The following is a 19,834-nucleotide window of genomic DNA, read 5'->3' on the forward strand; positions in this document are numbered from 1 at the left end:
AGGCCTTCACTGGCAGCAGCCGCTCTGCTGCCATCCCAAGTCCAGCCAGCCTGACTTGCACAGCAGCAACAACACATGGAAAGAAGGGAGGGAGGGGAGGACTGACCAGCAAGCACTCTCTCTCAGCTGGACATGGGCAAGGGCAAGGGTGAGCGGGAATGGGGGGGCAGCAGCTGGGTCTGTAGGTCCATCCAGGATGTGGGGCAGGGCAGTGGATCCTCAGGAAGGAGCCACCTCCCTGGAGGCCCTCACTGTAAGAAGCATCGGGCTGATTAGGCCCCTGGACCATGACAGCCAGGGTATGAGTGGCATGAAGAGGGTTGCTGAGGGGCCGTCCTGCTCCCTTCTAGGAGACCAGCTTGGCTGAGGGGAGGGGAGCGGAGGGGAGGGGCCGGTCCACCCTCCTGCCTGCTTCACAGGCCCACATGAGGAGTCACTCTCTGAATGGATATCTATCTGTACAGCTCATAAGGCAGGTGTGTAGAGGGCAGGCTGGCCTTGAGCCCAGCAGAGGGAGGAGGGCCGATGGTGGTGGTGGTGGGTAAGGGCTGTTACGTGGCTTGGAGGCCACAGAAACAGATTTGCCATTAGCTGGCAGGAGGAGCAGGGCTGAGGTGGCCCAAGGCATCTGTTCTGGTGGCAGTAGGCAGGTGGCCCCAACTCCTTTGCTGCACCTACAGCAGCAAAACCTAGCCAGGTGGTGCCTGCACCAGCTCCCCACTCTTCTGGGCAAGGCTGCATGCCTTGCACCCCCTAAAAATCTTGCACCCGGGGCAATGGCCCCTCTGGGCACACACACCCCATGCTACGTCAATGTTTAGACCAGCATTACAGATCAGAAATCTCAACTCCCTGTCTCTCCTCTTTATCTCTGTTCTACATATCCTCAAACTGATCTTGCTTTTTAACAGTCTACTGTTTAAAACATTCGTGTGTGAGATATGTACAGTAATTATGAAACCATTTCAGGCAAGATTTGCTTAAACACCAAATGGGATATAGATCTTAGAATTCATTTGTTTGTTTAGCATAAGTTTTACTTGAAAGGCAAACAGAACTAATGTTAAATATGCACGCAGTCTCTTTTAATTTTTCTCTCTCATCATACTTTTACCCTCATTGAACAAATGTGTATGTGTACAGGCAAGACAAGCTGCCTATTAGAGCTGAAAATCTTTATTCATTAGTAAATGGAATACTGCCTAAAGGAGTTTGTATTTCTGCAGTTAATTTAGGTCATTCCTCTAAGACCATCTGGCAAATCCAGCTGTTCAGCAAAGGCTAGTAGGATGCGGAACCAGATCTATACACATAACAGTATATTTCTTGGGGAAAGACAACCATGTTTGACAATAGTGCAGATTCATTTCCTTCTTTTTTTACCTTCACAAAACTGAATGAAACCAAAGGGTGAAAGTATGTGGGTTTCAAGAATTAAAAAATTCTGGGTTTGTCTGGGTTTAAACTGAACACAGCTTGCAGTATTCTGATGTACAAAGTCCACTCCATGCCATGTTTAGTTCCCTTCAGCAGGAAATTTATGATGATGATGGTGAGCTATTGTAAAGTCATAAGTTGTTGAAGCAGATCACCCAAAGACCTACCAGTAGATTCAGAAGTATCTTCACCTAGTGACAAAGTGACCACTAAAAAAAAAAAACTCCTTCTCCCTTTTTGCTTTAGTTTTTTTTATCTTTTTTTGGGAGTCCTGGCTGCCCTAACAAAGCAGCAAAGTCACATTGTGAATGAAGCCTTCTTCTACTTTTATCTTTCATTCTGATCATGGTAGTGAACTTTCCCTCCTTAAGAGCAGCAGCTTCTTGCAGACATGAAGAAAGAACTGATGTCTCGGTTCTTTTTTAGTCTTATTATCTTTGATTCAATAAGTCTCATTCTTTTCCCATTACACATCACTGCAGGTGATGGTTACAGGAACTGGAATACAACCACAAAGCTAACTGTGAGCCATAAGAAAAATTCAGAACAAAACTCCCTGTTTTATAATACCTTGAAGGTGAACTATAGGTTACAAAACAGCATGCAAGCTTTCACAGCCCGCAGAACATTTCTTGTATCACAACAAACAGTGTAATACAAAAAAAGGTCTTTTCCCCACCCCAGCCAAACAGGAAACTTGAGTTTCAAAAACAGGCAACATGTGTAGAGGGGAGAGATACTGTATATACAGATCCATCGGCTGCCCTTGGTCTGAATCACTGGGTGGAAAATTCCAACCACATGTTACCAAGGGTGAAGCAGCTTTAACCTCACATTAAGAAACATACCTGGCAGACTTCTTCTGGGAATTTTGGGGACACTCATTTATAATTTTTCTCAGTTGTCCACCTTCTTCAAGTGCATGCCTGAAAAAGTGGATTTTAACCATAAAAACATATATATATTGGTTTAGTGGTCTAATAAAGGCATCACCATTTCCTAGACAAAAGGTAGTAGCTAATGTTCAAGCCACAAAGTCTGCAACAGTGACAGTCTTAAAATGGAATGTGGGATGAAGAAAGAACAGGTTACTTACCTGTAAACATGGTTCTTTAAGTGGATTCTCTATGAATACACACTGATGGGTTAAACAGCGCCTGCGCTGGTTCCTCTCGGAATTTTCCAGAGCTATGAGGGAAAAGATACAATGTTTGAGTTGCCCTGCACTGCGCAAGTGCAGCCCGCCAAAAATCCCCAGTTCCATGTGCCCGCACATAGAGAGAGTTGGAACTCAGTCAGCAGTGACGGACACGTGGGGAGGTTGGGCGGGTCGTGTGTATTCATAGAGAATCCACTTAAAGAACCATGTTTACAGGTAAGTAACCTGTTCTTCTTTAACGTGGTTCTCTATGAATCCACACTGATGGGTGACTACCAAGCTACTTACAGGATGGTGGGCCGTCACTGCAGCAGTGATGTAAGGATAGCCCTCCCGAATCTGGTCTCATTCTTGGCCCTGAGGTCCAGCCTGTAGTGTTTGATGAATGTCGATACACTGGACCAGGTAGCTGCTCTGCATATATCGGGGATGTCTACCCCACGCAGCAGGGCCGTGGATGTGGCAACAGCTCGTGTAGAATGAGCACGCAGGTTTTCAGGGAGAGGTTTGTGCTGCAACTCATAGGCCAACGAAATGGTGGAAACCAACCATCTGGACAGGGTCGACGTCGAAGCAGCAGTCCCTTTGCGTTGGCCATAATAACACAAGAACAGTCTCTGGACTTTCCTGAAGTCCTTGGTCCTCGAGATATAAAAGGATAATGCACGACGAACATCCAAACAGTGGAGCGTGCGCTCAATATCTGAAGAGGGTTCAGAAAAAAGAGTAGGTAGCAACAGAGGTTGGTTGACGTGAAAGTCTGACACCACCTTGGGGAGAAAAGAAACATCTGGGTATAACACCACCTTGTCCTTGAAAAATTGGAGGTAAGGGGAATCAGCCCGGAGAGCCGCCAATTCACTAGCCCTACGGGCAGAAGTGATTGCCACAAGGAACAAAGTTTTCAGGGATAAAAACTTCAGGTCACAGGTAGCCATTGGCTCAAAGGGGGGACGAACCAGTGAGTGCACTACTGTCTGTAAAGACCACTGAGGTAATGGCCGTCTCACAGGGGGTCTCATGTTGGACAGACCTCTGAAGAAAGCTTTCACCGTCGGATGGGAAAACCATCTGGAGGATAGAGACCCCTTGGGTTGGAAAGTTACAATGGCTGAGGTGTACACCTTTAAGGTAGACTTGGTTAAACCAAGATCAAACAGGTGTCTGAGATACAGTAGCAATGTAGATAAAGAGACGGGAGATGCTTGTAAACCCCGCTCTGTAGTGAATTTGAGAAAGCCTTGCCACTTGTGTTGATAGAGCCGCATGGTAGAAGGCTTTCTTGCCTTGTCAAGAACTTCCATTATTGATGGGATATCCTCCACGCTGTCAATTGGAGGGAGTCCAGGTCTGGGTGGAAGATCGACCCCGAGTCCTGAGTTATTAGGTGTGGAATGAGGGGAAGCTTGACCTTGTCGATTGCTGTCTGCAGAAGTAGAGAGAACCAAGGTTGTCTGGGCCACCAAGGTGCAATCAAGATTGCTTCTGCTTGCAGCTGGAGGGCTCTGACTACTGACCTCTGAACCAATGGAATGGGAGGAAACATGTAGAGAAGGCCCTTGTGCCAAGGGATCATGAAAGCATCTCCCAACGATCCCGGGCCCCGTCCTGCCCTGGATGCGTAGCGGAGACACTTCTTGTTGGAGTGCTTGGCAAACATGTCGGTTGTCGGAGTTCCCCACCTGTGGCAGAGTTCTTGAAAGATCTCTGAGTCCAGCTCCCATTCGTGATTTTGAGTGGAGCGACGACTGAGTTCGTCTGCAACGATGTTGTCCGTGGTGGCTATGTGGATGGCTACCGGGTAAATGTGCTCCTGGTAGCACCACTCCCAGAGATGTATTGAGAGGAACAGAAGGGACTTTGACCTTGTGCCTCCCTGCTTGTTCACGTAAAACATCGCTGTGGTGTTGTCTGTGACGAGCTGAATCGCCCTGCCTCTCACCAGAGGTAGGAAGGACTTTAAAGCTTTTATGATGGCTAGCAGTTCCAGATGGTTTATGTGCAAGTTTTTCTCCTGAGGGGACCACAGAGCGTTGATCTGATGACCCTCGCAATGGGCGCCCCATCCGAGTGGACTCGCGTCTGTAGTGACCTGAGTTGTCAGATGAAGAGGACGGAAGGGACATCCCACCAAGAGGTGAGGTCGGAAAGTCCACCATTGCAGCTGCTGTGCCAACTCCGGAGTGACAGTAAGAAGCTTGTTTGGACTGTCGAGGAGTGGATTGAAGAGGGACAGCATCCAAATTTGAAGTGAACGCATCTTGAGGCGAGCATGGGACAGGGTCGCCGTTGTAGAAGCCATGAGGCCTAGCAGATGTTGTGCAAGGCTTGCTTTTACTCTTGCCCTGGGCTTGAACTTTTTTATGGCTCCTACTAGCTTCTGGATGCGTTCTGGGGGCATGAACATCCGGGCGTGCACTGAATCTAACCTCGCTCCGATGTAGTCCACCACTTGAGAAGGATTCAGCTTGGACTTTTCGTGATTGACGGTAAGACCTAGTGATTGTAACGTCTGGAGAACATACTGAGTGTCCTTTAAGGCCTGATGTCTGGACGTCGAGACAATCAGCCAATCGTCGATGTAGGGAAACACCTGGATCCCTTGAAGGCGCAGGTATGCTGCCACCGGAGCCATGCACTTGGTGAAAGTCCTGGGTGCTGTGGAAAGGCCGAAGGGTAAGGCCACAAACTGATAGATGGTGTTGTTGAAGAGTAGACGCAGATATTTCCTGTGGCTTTTGCGTATGGTGACATGGAAATATGCGTCTTTTAGATCCAGGACCACAAACCAGTCTCCCTGCCTCAGAAGATGAATGATGGACTCTAAGGTCACCATCTTGAACTTGCGTACCTTGAGAAACTTGTTGAGGCTTCTCAGGTCGAGGATGGGGCGAAGGCCCCCGTCCTTCTTTGGAACCAGAAAGTATCGGGAGTAAAACCCGTCGAGGAGATCCTCTGATGGCACCTTCTGGATAGCCCCTTTCTGAAGGAGAGTCAGGATTTCCTCCTCTAGGATCGGATCGAATGATGTAGGGTTGACCTGTCCTAGAGGAGGCAACTTTATAAACTCCAGGCGGTAACCGGAGGTGATAATGTTGAGAACCCAGATGTCGTTGGTGATGAGAGTCCAGTTGTGAAGGTAAGGAGAGAGGCGGGTGGTGTGGGAGGTTGGCAGTGGAATAGTCAGGGAGTCAAAGGTACTGTTTTTGTTTTCTTCCAGGTGTTTTGAAAGACTGCCTCTTACGGGACGGTTGGGATCTGAAAGCAGTAGATGAAGAGGAAGAAGCCTGAGGAGGGCGTTGGGAAGAATTGCCCCCATAAGGACGGTAAGTACTGGTGGAAGGCTGTTGGTAAGACTGGGTGGTGTACTTTGGACGCCACTGAGGTTTGGATTGTCTAGGTGGAGGTTGCACGGAATATGACTTTGCCGTTTTCTTACTTTTATGTAAGTTTTCCAGGTTCTCATCAGTATTCTGGCTGAAGAGGCCTGTGGCATCAAAAGGCAGGTTTTCTACTCTAGCCTTAATGTCCTCAACAATGTTGGCTGAGCGCAGCCAAGCATGCCTTCTCAGAGTGATAAGGGAAGCAAAATTCTTGGACGTGGCCTCTGCTACATGGCGGGCGGCTAGTCGTTGATATTTAGATACTGTGAGAGCTTCCGCATGAGTATCCAGACAGAGTTGTCTAATATCGTCTGGAGCCATTTGAAGGGCTGGAAGAACCCTGGACCAAAGTTGTTTTTGGTAGGCACCCATAGCCACTAGATAATTCACTGCACGTAAGGTGAACGTGGTCATAGAGTACATGCGACGTGCCAAAATCTCGAGCTTCCTTCCCTCCTTGTTGGTTGGGGTAGGGTGACCTTTTGTAGGGGTCTTAGTAGAACTAGACTCTACTATTAAAGAGTTGGGTGCAGGGTGCATGACTAGGAAAGAGGTATTGTCACCATGAATCCTATAGAGATTCTCAGTTCTTTTCGAAATCGAGGTAGCATTAGCAGGATGCTCCCAGAATTCTTTAATAAGGTCCATTAGTTCAGGTATGAAGGACAAACTGACTGGATGTGTCCGTTCAGCCTCGATATCCCCGAAGATGAGATTCTCTTCTCTCCTTGGGGACTGCTCAATTGCTAGCTTTAAAGCTTGAGCCATACGGCCAACCATTTGAGTGTAGGAAGAGAAATCTTCCGAAGGAGAGGATGGTTTTAAGTTAGCTGCCTCTGGAGGCAAAGGTTCCCCAGGGATTGGGACTTCTAAGGACACCTCCGACTCGGTGTCGTCTTCCGCATCGGAAGATTCCTCTCCGGGATGCTCCTCCTCCGAATAGTATGGGGAGGATGGGGGACGAGGTATTTTCGGCCCCGAAGGTGTCTTTTTCGGGGCCGGAGGACACTCCTCTGCAGGTCGTCGAGGCGGCAAGACAGGCGGCGCAGTCGGGGCATCCTTCGGCGCCGTAGGTTTACCGGAGCCCGTTTCCGATGGTCTATTCGGGGATGGGGTTCGACGCGGAGAATGTGACCGAGAGGATGACGAGTAGGAGTACTTAGATCTCTTTCTCCTATGTCTCCTTTCCCTTGAGGTCGAAGAGGACTCGGTAGAAGAATCCCTTCTTCGCCGTCTCCGGTGGGACCTCTTCCGACCCCGACTGTAGTCTGAGTCGGACGGCGAGGAGTCCCTTCGACGTCGGTGGCCTCGACGGTGCCTGCGTCGGTGACGGGGCTTCTTCGGCGGTGGTTCGTCGGCGGCAGAATGAGAAGCTGGGCGCCGAGGGACTGGTTCTTTGACTGGCTTGGTAGGTCGACCCCGTGGAGGGGGAGGAGATATCGAACGACCCGACTCCGAGAGGAGTGAAGGAGATCGGGTGGTTCGCCCGGTAAGTATCGGGCTGAGCGGTACGCTCTCGGCGCCGGCAACAAGCTTGTCGAGCTGGCTAACCGTAGGCGACTTGCCCAAATCCACCGGTGGCGGTTGGCGAGGTGGAATGGGGGCGCCCAAATCGGAAACCGAATCCCGGTCCCGAGAAGACTCCTCAAGGAATGGAGAAGGCACCGACGCCGAAACAGGTGGTACGACCAGGGTAATCTCCTTGGTCTTCGCCTTAGCCTTCGGCGCAGTCTTGGAGGGTCCCTTCTTCGTTGGTGCCGAGGCTGAAGAAGAGGGCACATCAGACAAAGACTTTTTTCCAGCAGGCAATTTCTTGGATTTTCCTTTGGAAGGCTTCTTGGACACCTCCTTAGATGTCGAAGGAGGGGAAGAGGAGACCAAAGTCACCTCCGAACGAACAGTGGAGACCGACTGGACAGATTCCATATCTGACGGTTGTGAAGCTGACAGAGTGCGATTCCACAGAAAATACTTGAGGCGTTGCTGACGAGATTTTAGGGTCGCCTTGGTGAATTCCTTGCAATGCTTGCAAGAGGTGGGCGAATGGGTCTCGCCCAAACAGAAAAGACAGAGGGAATGATGATCCTGGAAGGGGAGCTTCCCGGAGCAAGCAGAACAGCGGCGAAAAGGTCCCTTTTTCGCTGACATAAGCCAACAGTTAACAAGAGGCAGAGAAAGTCAGTAATTGAAAGAATCCTGCTGGCGTGTGGCGCCTCAGCGGGAGGTAATAGGCCTCAATTAGGATCAAGCGGGAAGTGAAAGTACTTGCAACGAGCATGCCAGAGGCAAAGGAAGGTCAGCCGGTCCGGATTCAGGGCAACGGAGAGACGGATAGACGAAAGACAAGCCAGGTCAAGTCCAAAAAATCCGAAAAGTGCGATAGGAGAATGAAATCTCAAGAGCTCTAACTGAGAGGTTCCAACTCCGCGGGCGGATAAATGGAACTGGGGATTTTTGGCGGGCTGCACTTGCGCAGTGCAGGGCAACTCAAACATTGTATCTTTTCCCTCATAGCTCTGGAAAATTCCGAGAGGAACCAGCGCAGGCGCTGTTTAACCCATCAGTGTGGATTCATAGAGAACCACGTTAAAGAAGCTGCAGATATTTGAATTAAGCTCCTAGATGCTTACCAGCTGCTGAGAGATGTTAAGGTTGTGTTCTCTCAAGGACTAGATATGGAGAAACAAATACAGTAAACAAGGTTTGATCCCCCACTTTGGAAAACAAAAAAGCTGGCTGTTACTCAGAGCAATTTCCTTCTTACGCAAAATGCGCAAGTTCTTTAATAAATGGCAATAATTAGTCATGCATACTGATCTTTGTCATTACAAGCAATATACTGTATAACATTTCTTCTGCGACTGAGAGCCAACAGGATCACTCAAACAAGATTACAAACTTATATAGGGAAAACACATTACAATTCCTGTGGATTCGGAACACAAAAAGAATAAGGTAGAGTGTTTTTGGATATATTTTCTTTGGTAGTCATTAATCTGTAAAGACAGAAATTGGCAGTTATTGAGGAATCTGTAGACCTATAAACCTTATCATTACTCAGGAGCTTATTCGGCCCTGTCATATCCAGTAACTGTTTCATCCCCCATCTTATTATCATAATAACTACTACTGTATATCCTCCAATAACTGACCAGCACAAACATATATTTTAATATACAACTTCAGAACTAATTGAAAGTATCTCTTTTCATAGTTTTCCATTTGCTTTCCCCCAGGCAAAAGTAGTGTTTAGATTTTACAGTGAGGTCCAGAGATCTTCTGTCTGAGACAAAAAAACCAGGAATCTCTTTGTTGTTTATATGTTCATATTTTTCTGGGGTGCTAATCTAGACAATTAAGTTATATCTCAAACAGTTCATTCATCTGTGTTGCTACTTGCCAGCCGCTCATTATTACTTAATACTTAGCTGCAAAACAAAGCCTTGTCACAATTTCAGTGTACTTTACTTCTGATTAAGCATTTTACAGAGTGTAAATAAACTGTGAACCCTTAAAAAGCAATTGGTTTAAAAGACCAGCACAAGTAAGTTCCATAGAGTTCAGAGAGATGTGCAGTGTGACCGGACAGCTGCAAAGTTAGAAGCAGCCCTACAGCTGGACCAAAGGACCAACCTGGGCACACAGCAAGGGTGGGCTGGGGTGCATTTCCCTGCACATTTTGTGATGTGTGATCGATGAGAAACAGATCAAACCAGACTGTTCCTCGGGCAGTCCAAATTACGATCTGTTTCCCCTTGGGATCCCATTCTTACTTCTAACTCAGAGTAAGAACAGTTATTATTTTACTGCCTGAATGTCTTTTTTTGTGTACATAGTAAAATAACCCTGTATTTTCCACAGCAAAAGTTAAAGGTACACTTATTTGTTTGGTCTACCATACAAAGTGCATAATTAGTCTAACACATCGCAACCACCCCTTAAGACTAAGATCTTGTGTGAATCAAACTTGCAAGTTAAAAATATGTGCAGTCTCCAATAGTTATGAACAATTGGAGATAACTCCCACAACTGCCAAAAACTCTTGCTGACAGGTGCATCTCAGTTTGGACTTTGCATGAACTGGGGCAAGCAGAAGGCAGAAAACACTGCTCTCTAGAGATCTCCTTGTGTCTGAACAGGAGGGTACATCTCTATCTGCTCTTGCTCTTTGAGCAAATTACTCAAGAAGCAGATGGTATTATCTTGTATAGAAAGAGAAGAGATACTCTCCAGCTGCTTAAGTAATCACATATACGTATCTATTTCACAAGAATCCAGGAGAAGGTAAAAAAGCAGTCTGAGAACATTCTTTGTCAAAACTTTAAATAACGCTGGCAAAGAAGAAAAAAGGCAACCCAGCTGAACATTAACAGTCTCAACTTCTAAGGGCAGCATGAGGTCCACACTGGAATTGGCAGCAGCGGCAGCAGCAGCAGCGGTAGTGGGGGAGACGACCCAATCCTGTTATGGCCACTAGACTGCCCGCAGTGGCAACAGGAAAGCTGTCACTTTTAAACTTTCAAACAAGGTGTTGGATGTGTCCCAGGAAGGGTGAGAGTGGCCAGAATCCTTGTGGCGTTCGCCCTCGTACCCCTGCCTGACTTTCCAAACACAAAGCACACGAAGGCAAACTACTACTCCTTTTCACCCCGCTGCCACCAGTTGATCACTAAATCAATATTAATTATGGAAGGATGAAGATGCAGATCCAAACTTCACTGTCTTTTAAATAAAACATGTTTATTGATTACAAATATCTGAATATTACTCATAGGTAACTTCTATTATCAATCTCAACCTTCTATTTGTCATTACAGTTATTCACTTTTCACTCTAATCACACCTTAGATCTCCCAAATACCACACTCTATCTCCTTCTCCACTCTCTCACTCTCCTCTGACCGACTGACTCTGACATTTTACTCTGACTAGCTTACTCCCTCGGACTCTACCTCTTTAATACATTTCTCTTGGCTCAGCCTCCTAGCAACATTAGTCTGAAATATGAATATTCATAATTACTGTACTTAACACAATAATGGTGAACGCTACATACCTCCCCCTTAAATATATTTGTTTGGGAGAGGAAACATGTTTTTCCTCCTAAACAAACAGGCGCAATTGTATTAAACTTTACTTACCATATAACACATTTAACATAACAATTACTATACCTTATACACTAAACATTTCACTAATATTCAATAATATACTTTACTTTATCATTTACACTTACTACAATTAACATTTTCAACCATACAGAAATTGCAATCAGGAGACTTTTACATAAATTTATTTTATTTTACATCAAATAATTAACTTGTAAATCATAGTCCATTCTAGTTTCTAGTCCGTTCATCATTCCTCTAGTCTCCTGGAAAGTGCATCCGCGACAAAGTTGTGGGCTTTCAAGGCATGATCTGAGTCTCTGTTGTAAAGTCCAAATTTGCAAAGTCCAAGTCTTTTACCTTCCTCTTGCAATAAGGTGCAGTGTGGACTGGTCTGGTTGTTACTGCCTCCTTCAGCTGGACACACGTCTGCTGGCACTCAGGGGTCTCTCTGTTGATCACTGGCTCCTTATTCCGCAACCTTTTCCATTGTCTGGGGGTCATCAGCCACTCAGTTGACCAATGGATGTCGTTTGCTGGTCGTTTCTTAGTGATGTCAGCTTTAAGTCTGGTTCGGGGCTTCACTTTCTCAGCTAGTGAAAGGGTAGGCAGTTCCCTCTCCTCCTCCCGAACATCTTTAGATGTGCCCCTCTTTAAGGCATCAGGGCTTACATCTTGGCACTCCCAAAGCCAACTACACCAGAGCACAGAGTGCTGTCCTCTGAAGATGTCGGCCAGAGACTGGTGAAAAGTTAGGAAGAACAACCAACCTTCAGAACACGGCCAAAGAGCCCGAAAAACCCACAACAACCGCTTACATCTTTCTCCTTCTGAATCACATAATTTCCCTTCTTCAATTTTGACACTACTTTATAGGGACCCTCCCAAGCTAATTGTAGCTTGTGACCCTTGACTGGCCTAAGTAAAAGAACTGGTCCAAAGTTCTGTCCCAGGCTTTCTCCAGTGATCTTTGCAGGGTGCTCTGCAACCTGTTCATATATTCTATTACTTACTCTGGGTCACTTTCACTATGGTCTTCCCAGTTCATTTGGAGCAAATCTAAAGGACCGTGTACCTCCCGCCCTAGTGACAACTCAAATGGACTGAATCCAGTGCTTTCCTGCGGAATGCTCCTATAGCAGTATAATGGGGGTTGTATTTTGCAGTCCCAATCATTTGAGTTCTCTGCTACATAGGCCTTAATCATGCGCACTAATGTGCCATTAAATTTTTCAATTAATCCATCCGTTTTGGGATGATATGGTGTAGATTTGGGTGATTCCACAGGCTTTCCATAACCTGTTTATAAGTCTGGAGGTGAAGCTAGTTCCCAAATCACTGACTATTTTGCTAGCAAATCCCAATCGGCTCATGTAATTGATTAAGGCATCTGCCACTATGTCAGTTTCCATGTTCCGTAATGGAATTGCCTCACAATATCTGGTGGCAAAGTCCATAATGGTCAGAATGTACTTATTCCCCCTTCTGGTGGCTTTAGGCAAAGATGACTGGCAAAGGACATAATTTGGCTTTAGTCCTGTCCTGCCCTGTCCCTTGTCTCTGACAGACATCACAAGTTTTGCAATAACAAGTAATCTGTTTACCCATACCTAGCCAAAAGAAGTTCTGGGAAACCCTTCTTTTGGTTCGTGTGATCCCCATGTGTGCCCCAAACAAACTACTGTGAGCTTGATTTATGATTTTCTCCCTGTATTTACTTGGGACCACTAATTGCTTTGGGGGTTCTTCTTTACCTCTGTATGGGGTGTCTAAAGTTTCCCTACACGAAAGGTCTTTATCCATGTAAAATCTCTCAGGGCATTCAGGAGACAATACAGTGGGCATTCTGGCTGCTTCAGTGCAAACCCCCAAGCTAATATCCTCCTTCTGCTCCTGGGCAAAATAATGTTTATTGGGATTATTCAAAAGCATGAAATCAGCTTCAGCACCACTATTAATCTGGTTATTCAAGGGACTCTCTCTCCAGGCCATCCCCTGCTACTGTATCCAATTCTGCTACAGTGGGTGATGTTTGGCTCCCCTTTGAGAGCGTAAGTACAAAAGCACTCTTGACATGCTCTATTAAGTCCCAACTGATTAGAAAAGCAGCTGGTATTTCATCTGAAACTGCCACCTGCCACTTTCCAAACTAATTCCCATAGTTTATCTGAACCTCTGCCACTTTCAGCACTACAGATTCTTTCGCAATTCCTTTTAAGGTCATAGTTCTGCCTGGAATTATGTCATCCTGGGCTATCAAATCAGAATGTACTATAGAAATTTGAGATCCTGTGTCCCTTATGGCAATATATTTCTTTCTTCCCACTAATATCGCTTCACCAGCGTTTTTGAGAAGAGTATTGTCATTTTTTAAATATAAAAACACTGGACTATAGGGGCTACAGGAATGTCTTCTTGCTCAGTTGCTGTGGTTGCCATGGAGACAGAACCTTGGCCACGGTTTCCCTCAGAGGCTTCCACAGTTCCCAAGCAGTATACTTTCTTGATCTGGCCATTATTCTCCACATGTTTAGGGTTTTTTTTTTTTGTACAATTGAATTGTAAATGACCAGGCTTGCTGCATTTGCAGCATCTGTAATTCCTTCTCTCATCCTGAGGAGATTTGGTAAACTTTTCCTTAGAGTTCATTTGGTTCTGAGGACTAGGCCATACTAATTTAGCTGAGGCACCACCTCGGCCTTCATTTCCTGTTGTTTTGCTTAGGTAATTTTTATTAAAGGGCTTCTTATTGTCATCCCAATTCTGCTTGTTAAAATTTACCTCAGATTTCATTTGGGTCTGAAAACTAGCCGTGCTAATCTTTTCATTCCTATTTGAAATTCCAGTTGTTTTACCTCCAACGCCATTTGTCTTTTTTCCTGCTCTAATCCTCTAAGCTTGAATTCCTGTTGTAACTTCCATTTTTGAAATTCTAGGGAGCTTAGGACACCTGGTCTTTCTGAGGTATTTTCCTCAGTCTCTAACTGTTCTCCTGGATTTAAAGGGTCTCCATTTCCTGAGGTAGCAAACTGTGCCTCTTGAGACACAGTTTCCACTATTACTGGTCTTTTAGTTCCTTTGGGAGGTTTATTTATCTGAGTTACTTATTGTAGAGTGTCTTTCTACTGATTTTAAAATTGACATGTCTTCCTGTTTTTACTTCCAGTCACTGAAATTATTTCTATAATTTCTATTTCTTGGCTTTCTCTTCTCTTCCCTCAGATCTGCTCTGATCCCTGGCTTCTGCTTTTTCCACAAGCGCTCTCTAAACTCTTAGAGCCTTGAGCTAGCCCACTGGGTCTTCAAATCTTGAGGTAAAAATACAAGATTTTTCTCTCAGAGTCGTTACCTATCTTAGACACCCCCCCCCCGATCTGGGTTCAGAAGCCCCCGCCACTAAGCTTTTCCCAAAAGCTCTAGTGAGGAACCAAACTTCTTTGCCACAGACATCTGTCTAAAAGGTACCCTTGACTCAAGAAAAATTCTCTTCAAACTCAGGCTTGACTGGATTTCTTCGTATCTCACCGCTGGACACCAATGCTGGCATTCACCCTCGTGCCCCTTGCCTGACTTTCCAAACACAGAGCACACGAAGGCAAACTACTACTCCTTTTCATCCCGCTGTCACCAGTTGATCACTATATCAACATTATGGATGAAGATGCAGGTCCAAACTTCACTGTCTTTTAAATAAAACATTTTTATTGATTACAGACATCTGAATATTAATCATAGGTAACTTCTATTATCAATCTCAACCTTCTATTTGTCATTACAGTTATTCACTTTTCACTCTAATCACACCTCAGATCTCCCAAATACCACACTCTATCTCCTTCTCCACTCTCTCACTCTCCTCTGACCAACTGACTCTGACTCTTTACTCTGACTGACTCTCTCTGACTCTGACTCTTTATTACATTTCTCTTAACTCTGCCTCCTAGCAACATTAGGCTGAAACATGAATATTCATAACTACTTAACATAATAAGGGTGGTTGTTGTGGGTTTTTCGGGCTTCTTGGCCGTGTTCTGAAAGTGGTTCTTCCTAACGTTTCGCCAGTCTCTGTGGCTGGCATCTTCAGAGCACAGTTTGCTGTCCTCTGAAGATGCCAGCCACAGAGACTGGCGAAACGTTAGGAAGAACCACTTTCAGAACATGGCCAAGAAGCCCGAAAAACCCACAACAACCATTAGATCCCGGCCATGAAAGCCTTTGCGAATACATAATAAGGGTGAATGCTACAATCCTATGAGCCAATCGCAAAGTATAACTGCTTTCAGGACGATGCACTCCAGGACTGCTCCAGAAACCTTCTGCTTGTTCTTACCCAAGCTGGATGTTGCCCTGGTTTATACGTGCAGAAGGTGGTAGTGAAGACTCCCTGATTCTACTGGTGTACAAAGACAACAATGTGCATGATGGGCCATTCCATGGAGGGAAAAAACAAATAGGATTCTGGCCATTCATCACAAGGATGATGTCCACACTTACCTTGTTTACAAGTTAAAAAGCAATAAATTCTTCCACTGCGACTTAATGGCTGCAAAATTCACAACTTAGCAAAGAAGAATTTTCCTACAATTTTCTATGCATGCACTTCTCCTTAAAATGAATGTCTTGCATACATGTCAAAAATAGGCAAAACATTTTTGCTGCCACCATGGCTCCTTGGGCAGTAGAGCTTGAGAGATTCAAGCAAGGTCACAAAAGTTCTTACTAATAAGCAAATATAAATTAAAAATTCATGCAGGCATCAGTGGGTTAAAAATTGCACGTTTGTGGAAAAGATAGGCCAAAGATGAATGCACTAAGAAGTGTTATACAGTATAAACTGGTATAAGTTCAAACGTTTAGTAATGTGCAAGGTTTTTCCCCCTTTCCACCTATTGCTCCATTCAAGACAATTTTTGTTCTATTTTGAGTTCTATTTTTTAAGCTGATACTCCAAGCAATCAATTTAACAATTTTCCCCCAACTCAAGCCTACTTGAAAGGTATTCCTTTGTCTCATTAATTATTGATCAGGCAAGTCTTAGAAAAGTCCTCAGGTAATAATTGAGTACCCCTTCAAGAATTACTGCCTTGTTGTGGCTTGAGTGATTCAGAGAAGCTATGGGCTATGCCGTGCAGGGACACCCAAGACGGACAGGTCAGAGTGGAGAGTTCTGACTAAATGCGATCCACCTGGAGCAGGAATTGGCAATGCCACTCCAGTATCTTTGCCAAGAAAACTCCATGGACAGAAACAAAAGGCTAAAAGATATGATGCTGGAAGATGAACCCCTCAGGTCGGAAGGCATCCAACATGCTACTGAGGAAGAGCGGAGGACAAGTACAAGTAGCTCTAGAGCTAATGAAGTGGTTGGGCCAAAGCCAAAAGGATGCTCAGCTGTGGATGTGCCTGGAAGTGAAAGGAAAGTCTGATACTGCTAAGGAAAATACTGCATAGGAACCTGGAATGTAAGATCTATGCACCTTGGTAAGCTGGATGTGATCAAACAGGAGATGGCAAGAATAAACATTGACATCCTGTGTGTGAGTGAACTAAAATGGACGGGAATGGGCGAATTCAATTCAGATGATTATCATATGTACTATTGTGGGCAAGAAAAGAGTGGGGAAGAGCTGTACTGGGATATAATCTCAAAAATGATCAAATGATTTCAAAACAAATCCAAGGCAGACCTTTCAACATCACAGTAATCCAGGTTTATGCACCAACCACCGATGCTGAAGAGGCTGAAATTGACCAATTCTATGAAGACTTACAACACCTTCTAGAACTGACACCAAAGAAAGATGTTCTTCTCATTCTAGGGGACTGGAATGCTAAAGTAGGGAGTCAAGAGATAAAAGGAACAACAGGGAAGTTTGGCCTTGGAGTTCAGAATGAAGCAGGGCAAAGGCTAATAGAGTTTTGTCAAGAGAACAAGCTGGTCATCACAAACAGTCTTTTCCAACAACACAAGAGGTGACTCTATACATGGAAATCACCAGATGGGCAATACCGAAATCAGATTGATTATATTCTCTGTATGTGGGACAGAAAGCAAGTTAGAACTGGATATGGAACAACTGATTGGTTCAAAATTGAAAAAGCACAAAGCTGTATATTGTCTCCCTGCTTATTTAATTTATATGCAGAATACATCATGCGAAAGGCAGGACTGGACGAATCCCAAGACGGAATTAAGATTGCTGGAAGAAATATCAACAACCTTAGATATGCAGATAATACCATTCTGATGGCAGAAAGGGAGGAGGAATTAAAGAACCTCTTAATGAGGGTGAAAGAGGACAGCGCAAAAATGGTCTGAAGCTCAACATAAAAAAACCCCTAAGATCATGGCCACTGGTCCCATCACCTCCTGACAAATAGGAGAAGATAGGCAGTGACAGATTTTACTTTCTTGGGCTCCATGATCACTGCAGATGGTGACAGCAGCCACGAAATTAAAAGACACCTGCTTCGGGAGGCAGTGGAAGACAGGAGGGCCTGGCGTGCTCTGGTCCATGGGGTCACGAAGAGTCGGACATGACTTAACGACCAAACAACAACTGAACGAAAGCAACTAGATTTAATCAAGCTGCCCTGAGCTTCAGCTGCCTGCTGCAAGCCTTTGAAAATAAAAATGCCTATTTGCTGAGTATATTTCTCAGACATTTCACAGAAGCCGCTTCTAGATTTGGAAAGAGGAGGGTACTCCACGTCAACGAACAGAAACACCAGAAGACCACCACATCCTATTGCGTCGCTCTGCGCTCATCTCCCTCCCATCGCGTCTCTCCGTGTAGGACCCCGTGAGTGGATTCTTTTCCCGCCTAAAGGCCTGGCCTTAATCACGTAAGGCGGGTGGGCGGGAACACCACCGGCGAGGCGCTCAAGGCGCATAAGGCGGCTGCCGTCTCCTGCGAAGGTTATCTCGGGCGGAGAGGGTGGCGCTTTGCCAGGCGAAAGGGGTGTGCGCGGAAAGGGCGGAGTCCACCGGGGAGAGACACCACCTCCGGAGGCATGACAGAGCCCGTCAACAGCGTGCCGAGCGGCGGCCGCTCTTTAATACGCGCGGCCGGCTGCAGCGTGCGGTCTGCGGCGCCTCCGTCATCGTTTGTTCGCGCCCGCTGCCCTCGCTATGCGGGACTATGACGACCTGGTGGCCTTTCTGGGCGAGTGGGGCCCCTTCCAGCGCCTCGTCTTCTTCCTGCTCAGCGCCAGCATCATCCCGAACGGCTTCAACGGCATGTCGGCCGTCTTCCTGGCCGGCACCCCGGAGCACCGGTGCCGGGTGCCGGCCAGCGCCAACCTGAGCGCCGAGTGGCTCAACGCCAGCATCCCGCTGGAGGTGCGCGACGGGCGGCAGGTGCCCAGCCGCTGCCGCCGCTACCGCCTCGACGCCCTGCGCAACTTCTCGGCCGCCCGGCTGGAGCCCGGCCGCGACGTCAACCTCAGCCAGGTGGAGCAGGAGAAGTGCCTGGACGGCTGGGAGTACAGCCGCGACCCCTTCACCTCCACCATCGTCAGCGAGGTACGGTGGCGCCTCCACGGCCAGAGGAGGAGGCGGCGGGTTGGCGCGCGTTTTGCCTGAAACCTTGGGAGAGAACGGCGGGGAAGGATGCGCGGGGAGGGCGCGGCGCCTGGAAGCCGTTGCTGCCGCGTTAAGCATCATTCGGGGCTCGATACCCACCGAATTTAGGGCGGGAGGGGGAACCGTGGGGTAGCAGGGGCCGGGGCGCAGAGGCGGGCAGAAGAGGTCCCGGAGCGCCCGGGAGCGCCAAGCGCGCTTGCAAGAAAGAGGGTTGCCGGAGAGCGCGCCCGTCGCCGCCACCCTGCATGCAGGTCGGCTGAAGGGATTGTGGCTGCTTCTCGAGAAGAAAGGGCGTTGGGAAATAACAGGAGGTTTTCGCGTTGCGTGGGGTTTCGGCAGAAATTTTCAGAGGCATCCTTTTTAATACTCCGGAACGGTCGGGTGTGGCGGGAATGGCTTGCGTAGCGGGCCCGTGTCAGGCATCGCGCCGCCACGCTGGGCTCTTGAACCCTCGACCCTGACCAACCCTCTCCACTGTAACAGGTCGTGGGGACGGTGTTGCTTCGTTGGCGAGGGGAATAGGAGAGGATGGGCGCAAGCCACTCTTGTGCGTAGGCAAGGCCCTCGTAGGGACTGCGTAGGGATCCATTCGCCTTGTTATAAACAAGGTACCCGAGAAATACGGGAACCTGTTCGCCGCTCCAGTCAGTGATCTTTCTGTCTCTACGCTTATACTGTACTTGCTTGATGCCGCGTCGCCCAGCTTCTCATTATTCGATCATCCGGTGCTGAACGCGTTGGCGTCTCCGTTGCAGAGGGCGGCTTGGTTGTCTTAACTTCCCTCCGCCCCTCTTCCCATGCAGTCTCCGTGATTCAGGTTGCGCCCCTTTGTAGAGGTACAATACTGTAGCTGTCAGGCAAGACCGCCTGTGGATTTCTTCCCTGGCAGGATTTGGCATCAAAACCTCTTGCACAGTCCGCCTGCCCTGGGAGACTGTGTCCTCTGGCCATTTGAGTGGTCTGCATGCAATAAAACCAGCAAGGAAGGATAGCTTGCACACTAGTTATGTCTGGACAGATTAGGTCAATTCTCTGGGGGTTCTTTTGAGTTTGGGGGGGATGTAGAACTTCAGTGTGGTAGCAAAGTAAATAAGAAAGTCACATGATACAGAAAATTTGATTGCCAAATTTAAGATGAATCTGGTTTTAATTAAGTGTGAGC

The 19,834-nt window shown here is 46.8% G+C and overlaps 1 protein-coding gene across 1 annotated transcript in view; it reads left to right on the forward strand.

Moving 5' to 3' along the window:
• Positions 1–17,975: 17,975 nt before the first annotated feature.
• The window catches only part of LOC110086691 (solute carrier family 22 member 4), a 60,803-nt gene continuing 58,944 nt past the window's right edge, over positions 17,976–19,834 (forward strand). The window contains exon 1 of the mRNA XM_072990191.2: positions 17,976–18,612. Coding sequence (XP_072846292.2) covers positions 18,220–18,612 — 393 coding nt within the window. The 5' untranslated portion in view covers positions 17,976–18,219. The remainder of the gene's footprint in view (positions 18,613–19,834) is intronic.

This window comes from Pogona vitticeps, chromosome 2, assembly GCF_051106095.1.
Source record: "Pogona vitticeps strain Pit_001003342236 chromosome 2, PviZW2.1, whole genome shotgun sequence".
Lineage (NCBI taxonomy): Eukaryota > Metazoa > Chordata > Lepidosauria > Squamata > Agamidae > Pogona > Pogona vitticeps.